This window comes from Gavialis gangeticus, unplaced genomic scaffold, assembly GCF_001723915.1.
Source record: "Gavialis gangeticus isolate Ggan-Ray unplaced genomic scaffold, GavGan_comp1, whole genome shotgun sequence".
Taxonomy (NCBI): domain Eukaryota; kingdom Metazoa; phylum Chordata; order Crocodylia; family Gavialidae; genus Gavialis; species Gavialis gangeticus.
The window spans coordinates 1,165,873-1,174,019 of record NW_017729028.1 but is presented as its reverse complement, the minus strand read 5'-3'; the positions used below and the strand labels follow the sequence as shown (position 1 = coordinate 1,174,019).

General features: G+C 38.6%; 1 protein-coding gene across 1 annotated transcript in view; it reads right to left on the bottom strand.

Annotated features, from left to right (window-relative positions):
* Nucleotides 1–524: 524 nt before the first annotated feature.
* DCDC2C (doublecortin domain containing 2C) overlaps nt 525–8,147 on the bottom strand; it is a 38,220-nt gene continuing 30,597 nt past the window's right edge. Inside the window, exons 4-6 of the mRNA XM_019520655.1 lie at nt 3,079–3,141; nt 1,642–1,721; nt 525–1,565 (exon numbers count right to left, since the gene is read on the bottom strand). Coding sequence (XP_019376200.1) covers nt 1,659–1,721; nt 3,079–3,141 — 126 coding nt within the window. The 3' untranslated portion in view covers nt 525–1,565; nt 1,642–1,658. The remainder of the gene's footprint in view (nt 1,566–1,641; nt 1,722–3,078; nt 3,142–8,147) is intronic.

The window sequence follows — 8,147 nt, the reverse complement described above, 5'->3', positions numbered from 1 at the left end:
GTCACAGGGCACCGTGCATGGCAACAAAGGGACCGTTATTTGCTCCCGCTGCTGCCTAGGCAATCCTGCACTCACAGCAGAGGCCTGAGCACTGGGGCTGCCACAGAGACTGTGGGCTATGCACGGGCAGGGTAAGGCACCAGTAAAGGGACATTCCACTCTGCTGGGCACAAGGTGCCTTTGCAAAAGTAGCTTCTCCCCAGCAGCCACAGGAGCTTGGCTTCGCAGGGCCCACCAATGCTGAGGCTCTGGTGTGCTCTCTGGTGCTCCAAATGTGCCCAGTCACCCAAGATGTCAGCATGGGCTGCATGGAAAGCAGGGCTGAGGGTAGGAACTGTGGGAAAGGGGGCAAAGTGCAAGGAAATAAGGCAGTCACCACCTTCCTCATCGAGGGCTGGAACAGGCAGGAGGCGTATGCGTGTGCGTGTTATAAATGCAAAAGGTTTATTTAATGTCAGTAATTTAAAATGCCTTGCACTATTACTAAATATCAGTTATCAGATTGGCATTGACTGATATGGTTAGTTAACCATCGGGTATTGGTATCAGCCAAGAAAACCTTTCTTGGTGAACCCCTACATTGCACCAGTGTTCCTCTCCATTCACTGTTCTGCATGGGAAGAAATCTTGTGAAAGAAAACATTGAACTTATGGTATTATTAATTTTATTTCTATTTATTTAATTAATCCTTGTTCAGACATGGAGTTTTCTGTGATTTCAGAAATGTTGTTTGACATCTTTATTTCCCCCATACATATTAAAGATAATGTTTATTTTTAGGATTAACTGATGCTTCGTAGGAATTCTGAAGATAGAAAGTACTAACTTAATGTTAAATTATGCCAAAAATAAATAGTTTTTTTAGGTCTTTAAAATAAGCTCCTGTCTGACTGGTTATTTATCATCTTCAAATAATGTCAATCTCATGAAATCACATGGGCTTCCAAGATTTCAGAGACTGGAAACAAAACAAAAAGAGGCCCAAACCAGTTTTAGATCCAACCTAAAATGAAAGCTGCATAAACTAATTCAGTTTTCAGAATCAAATACAACTGCTTTACATTGTTACCCTAAAGTATACAAGTGTTCCACTTCAAGGGTTCCTGCTCATACCTCATTTGCAATTCTTAACACTCTCTTCCATAATGAGATGACAAACAAATCTAGCTCCATCTTCAGAACTACTGGCAGGTGCTACAATTTGTTTCTCTTGAACAATCTCAGCTGGCAAAGAAAGGTAAAGAAAAATTAATTTAACCTTTCCCAATTTACTGTGATTCATGTCCCAATCACTATTATACTACCTTAAGTTTCAGTATATACAGTAGATATACACTAGAACCCAGGTCATTCATATCTAGGTTGTCAGCAACTTGCTTAATTTGTAGTAGGTTCCCAAAAAATAAGAATGAGCCACTCCGCTCTATGCTCCAGCTTTTACTTCAAAGGGTGCTGTTTCTCTGATCGACTGGAGCTCATCAGTTATCCCACATAGATGCTTCTCCATGCAACTCCTGGTTACTTTGCAAGCCTTCATCTTCACAGAGGGATAATGATTCTAAACCTGCAAAGAATTTGGTTTTACTGCATTTGTTTCATAATTCCTTCATTAAAATATGTACAAGAAAACATTTACTGACCACTTAGTTATGTCTTATTAATGGTCCAATTTAAGGCTGGCTGCAGAGGGCACAGTGTCTACATTGCCGTCCGTGGCTTCCTTACAACGTCAAAATTAAAAGAGAAACAAATTTGATTTTAATAACAAGTTTTAATCATTTTACTAAATATGTATTGATTGCTAAGACTTTTCTTCATTTTATTTCTGTTTTCTATCACTTCATTAAACTTGAAAAACTGCTTCTTGTATAACATCACATACTGACATCCTATATTAAAGAACATATTTCTTTAAATGCTCTGAGCCCTAATTAATAATAAAAGCTATCCATCTAAAACCTGGCAATTATCACAACTTTAACAAGCCAGGCTTTCATTTGCACATGTTGGCATGCGCTGGATCCAGCACATATCTCTATCCAGAGTTTATCTGGCACCAAAGACGTGGAAATACATTTGTGTTGTGGCCTCAGCCTGAAGGTGCTGAAAATTATCTGATGATTATCAGAAGTTCTCAAGATGTTTGAGGCATTAGTTAAGCCAAACTCACAACACATCTGTGAAATGGATACTATTATATGCATTTTACATATACATAAACTGAGGCACAGAGACTCTGTCTACAGTCACATTACACATTAATGGAAGAGTGAGCAACCGATTGTAGGACTACTTGCACCTAATCTTCCAACATAATTATGAGATCTCATTGCTCTACCTTTGTATTTTTATATATCTCATAAGCAAGGGCTTTTCCAAAGTAGCAATCTTTTGGGTTAATACTTCCCCCATAACGAGAAATTATGTACAGGCTGACGTCCTGGCCCTATTAAAAGTCAATGACAAAACTCCTGCAGGATTTTTCCTAGAGCATGCATTAAACAAGGTATGGGATTATCACTTTCTCTTATAATTCTTTTAAAGAGGGAGTAAATACCTATGCCAGGATTTTCAAAAGTGATGGCATATATATGGCCAGATTCTCAAAAATTGAACAACCTGCTTCCTCTCACTTACTCTTTCTCCCAAGTGCATGTGGATGATTGTATCACATTTCATTTATTTTGAGACAGGTTAATGAGTGGGCTGTTGAACCTAGATTAAATACAGGTTGCAATTCAAGGCTGGTCCAATGGCCAAGAACTGTTTTTGTAAAATTGAAAACCAAAATGATCAATCTGACAAAATATTTCCATTATCTTTAAATAATGTCCATCTCATGAAATAACATGGACATGCAAGATTAGAGACTGAAACTATACCTAAAAGAGAGACCCGGATCAGTTTTAGACCCAACCTAAATTGAAAGCTGCATAAATTGATTTGTTTTTCAAAATCAAATACAACTGCTTTACATTATACCCTAAATTCAAGTGTTCCACTTTAGAGGTTCCTGTCCACACCTCATTTGTAATTTTTACACTCTCTTCCACAGTGAGAAAACAATTAAATCTAACCTCATCCACAGAACTATTAACAGGTATTTCAATTTCTTCCTCCTGGACAACCTCAGCCGGCACCTAGGTAAAGAAAAATCAATTTAACCTTTCCCAATATATTGTAGGAGTTCATGTCCCAATTACTTTTATACTAGTTTGAGTTTCAAGATATACAGCAGATATACAGTAAAACCAAGTCATTCATATCTAGGTGGTTTGCAACTTAATTTGTAGCAGGTTCCCCAAAATTAAGAATGAGTTACTTGTTTGTTTGCTGCAGCTCTTACTTCACAGGTTACTGGTTCTCCAGTCAGCTGGAGCTCACCATAGGTCCAAGCAGATGCTTGGAGAAACCCTTTCTTTTGATATAAAAGCTGCAGGAAACTGCTGGAACTGCCATTTCTCTGATCAGCTTAAGTTCATCAGTGACCACACACTGCTGTTTGCTACAGTTCTCTATACACCCCGGCTAATTTGTAAACCTTCATCCTCCAAGGGTGATAAGGAACCTAAACCCTGTAAAAAACCTTGGTTCTACTATACTGGTTTCATAATTCTCCCATTACAATATATACAAGAACACACTTATAGTAAAAAGAGCACCTGATCCAGATTTCACTCAAGTCAAAAAAATTTTCACTTCAAAATTGAGCATAAATTTCAATGGGACTTAGCCTAAGGAAGGCCGGAAGGTTTTGGCTCAAAGTATTTAAAACATGCAATATGCAGATTTCACTTTAGCAATGAAGTTCAGATCTCATAAATAATTTAAGTGAGCTCATAATTAATGGCCATGTCTGAAAGTGATTCAGCACAACCACAGGGAATTAAAATGTCAAATTTATAATGCTAAAAGCATTGTAACCTCATTCCCGATGTTAAAAAGGCTAATAATTATCTTATTAAAAAGTTACTGAAAACGCTTCTCTTAAGGAAGTTTGTCTTAATTAGGGAATCTTGCTATTACTGTAATATGTATCTGAATTTAAATCAACACAAGGCTGGATTTAAATAAAATATACCTTTCAAACAGCAATTTTAACAAGAAACAGAAAATATAGGTCTTCTCCAATTATTTAGTATTTTAGCTAAGTAATCTGTCCTCTCCTATTGTACAACTGAGGTGTAGATTAAACAGTCTATCACAACTGACATTCATTTATCCCATAAGTTGTTACAGCAACTTCAGGAGGGCTAATTATGCAAGCAAAGTGAACAGCAGTCTTTGGTCCATTGTCAAAACACCTTATTTCCATTTCAACTGTTGTAACAATATCTTGTATAGAAAGAAAGAGAAATGTTACTTTACAAATATAAACTGAGCATGTCCACTGGAATTATAAAAGCAGGATTAAATGTAAATGTTAAAGGGCCATAAGTGAAAGGACTAGGTGTAGAGAGAAGGACTAGGTGTAGAGAGAAATCGCTTAGATGGGAGTTTGTTAGAGCAGAAAACAGTCTTCCACAAAAATTAAAGGAATATCATTCAACGGATCTAAATAAATTTGGGAGACTAACTAACTAAATACATTCTAAAAAAAAGTGTCAAAAAAGGAAGAGATTAAAAGTGAAGATAATGCAAAGTAGTTACAGACCAGATGGCCTCAGAACAGAAGTGCCAGCCCACAGGACACATACCACAAGTGGAATGGGCAGCCTGTGCCTGTATGCATGTAGCATGTGCCAAACTGGGGAGGGCCCAGAGCAGATAGCGCAGGCAACAGAAAGCAGTAGACTGGAGAGAAAAAGGGAACTGGACTGGCACTTGAGGAAGGCTGGGGCTTACCAGCTAAAAAGACTGGCTCCACTGCCTTAGAAATATTGACTCTTCAGGACAAGACAATTGTTGAGTTGTTCCTCATTCATCACCCCAACACAAAAAGAAATCATCCCTCTTATCTGTGTGACAGGACACTTGTATGACAAATAGATGGACAGCTCTCATTGATAGATTTTATAAGGCTGATTAGAATATGAAAAAATCAAACATATGCTAATATTTACTGCTCTCGTTCACACCCGTATATGTTTCTTCTGTTCCTTCCTCCATTGTGCTATTCTGTCTACTTTTTCTTCCTCTCCTCTGGGGCTATTCTTGTATTTCTACATTTTCCATTCCATGCTATACTGCACTACCCGTCTTTACTGGCCCCTTTATATCTGATACCTCCCACGACACTCCCCAGTGTATGCCTTCCCAACAATATAAGCACATTGTAGTCAAGCTTCAAAGTTATTTAGGCATAGATTATTGTAACAAGGGTCACATTAGCAAAGATCAGTGACAGCTCAAGCTAGTTCACAATGAAATGGCATTATATACCATCAACTGATCTTATGCAGTGGGCTCTCAATTGTATAAAGTATATGGACTGGGGCAAGGTTCACACATGGAAAAGAGCAAATTTATCTTTTGAAGGATTGTAAATTGGAGTGAACAAGACTTGCTGCAAATATAGGGGGTACTTGTCTGAGAAACAGACACATTTTTAAATATGAAGGGTGAGTTTTTGAGTTGTTGGTATCCCTCTAATTAAGGGTTAGCTGTGTTTATCAAAAGCCTGTGTGAATTTTCTAGTAAAGCCTGAAGTGGTATTGTTACTTCCTGAGCAGTAGCTGTGCCATGAATGAATAGATTACTTGACTTTCCAGTGCTGTCAATCTTGCACATTTCTCAAGCTCTGAATTCACTTGAAAATACAAAAATAAAGATTTTACTGTCAGAAGTAGTTTGAACTGAATGAGAGAGTTCAGAGGAGGTGGTAGTTCACTGCCCATAGGAAATCTCTCTCTCAGTTCCTCCTGTAGCTGAAAGATGTTAGTCTCTTTCAAATCAGCTGTTTTTTGCAAGAAACAAACATAAAACTATGGTTTGTATCTAGCAAAGATCAAGATAATAAATGACAGAAGCAGAATTATTACATGTATCCTGACAGGTGAACGTTTTTCTTTTCATTGCTATTTTAAAACCAGATATACTGGTTTTTAATCAGTCTGGTAGGCTGTTATCCAACTCTTGATATTCAGGTATTTTAAAAATGAAATTGCTCTAATCCTTTTCTCTTTGATTTAACAGACTTAGATTGTACCCGGTAAAGAGTACTGATATACAATCCCTTTTCATGGATTTATTGCTTGGACAGAATACACGTTTTGTCACAAATCAATGTATTTTTATATCCTCTGGGTCCAATTGCACAGTTTAGTGCCTTCCTACCAGATAAGCATACATACCAAAATTAATTAGAAATAAGTAGTTATATAATATATAGATGCCTATGTTTGAAGGCTGCTCGTTGCCATAACCAGAAAATAATTAGGAAGAAAATTACGAGGTTTGATCAAAAAGTTCTAAGACTTGATGTTCAGGGTATTATTCATCAGGAATTTGTACCCAGTGGTCAAAAAATCAATCGGGCCTTTTGTCAAGAGGTTTTGATTTGATTGAGGGATAAAGTTAGGAGAAACCGCTGCGAGCTGTGTGAAAATGGTTGACGGTTTCTGCACCATGACAATGCTCCTTCACACACTGCTGTCTCCATTCAAGAATTTTTGGCTGAAAAAAACATTTCTGTGAGACCACACCCTCTGCATTCACCTGACCTTGCCCCATGTGATTTTTTTCTGTTCCCAAAAATCAAAATGAAGCTGAAAGGAAGGAGATTTGATGACATTCCAACCATCCATAAGAATGTGAAAGCGGAACTCAAAAAACTCACAGTTGAAGACTTCCAACATTGCTTCCGAAAGTGGCAGGGACGTTGGGACAAGTGCATATCATCTGGGGGAGATTACTTTGAAGGGGACAGCTCATAAAAATGTTGTTTGTACACTATTCTTTAAAATAAAGGCTAAGTCTTAGAACTTTTTGATCACCCCTCATACAATAAAGAACAGAAAGAAGCTGTAAAATAATCCCAAAGCTGGCAAACATGATCCAGGTCACTCCTCTATAAGCACATCCCACAAAGGCAGGTATACAACAAACAGAAATGGCTTGGTTCCTGCCCTGAAGCAAGCCAAAGAAGTTCAGAATATTGAATATGAAAAGGCCACATGAGAACTACAGGTCCTTGATGAAGAAGGTAACTCCCACTGAATCCACTGGGGATACAAGGAACAAGAAGAAGTTCTAGTTTCACAAATCTTAACTGACACAAAGTTTATGCAAAAATCAAGGATGATATCTTTTACTAGACCAACTGTCTAGCTGGAAGGGACACAGACAAGCTTTCACAAGTGTACCTTTTATAATTATTCAAGCCACCTAGGAATCTTTTTAAATTTTTTTTTTTATTAAACAAATAATTTGGAAAGGCTATTATCTGAGTTTGAGGATACTGGATGAGGCTTATATTCAAAGTTATCAGAGGGTAGCAGAGGCCTGTTAGTAAACTACTACGACTTATTGTTGGCAGTGGTGTTTACACTGTAGCACCAATAAGCCCAGCCAAGATGACGCGCCACAATACTAGGTACCAAATATCTACATACTAAGAGATTCTCTCCTTTCAAAAGCTCTCACAGTCTACAGAGATATAAAAGAATTATTATCCCACTTTACAGCCAGAATTTGAAATCAAAGGGAGATGAAGGGTTAAATCCTAGCTCACCTTCACAGGTTTATGTGGCACTTACATAGCCATGTAACTACAATTTTCGCATTGACAAACAGTTTAGATTGCACACAGCTAGAGTTTATCCTGTTTCCCTACTGAGCATGCTCAGGAGGCTGCAAGTAGCTGTGCAGGCACCTGGGATGGAATACCGTTGTTTCGACACAAGCAGAACGCTAAGTAAACCACAAAACTTTAGCCACAGAGGGTGTCTTCACACGTGCTCTGGGGGTGGGTGCTTTAATTAAAGCAACTCCTGAGAGCACCTTTAATTAAAGTGCCTGCAGCCAGGGCTGTCCGGGGGGGGGGGCGGGGGGGAATCGGGGCAACTGCTCTGGGCCCTGTGCTTTGAGAGGCCCTGCGGAGCCGGGTGGAGCAGTTGCAGTGACTCCGCGCTGCTGTCTTCGCATCCAGCTGCTCAGCACCTAGAATGGAATGGTCCTGGAGTCTGGCCTTGGCTCCTGTGCCCCC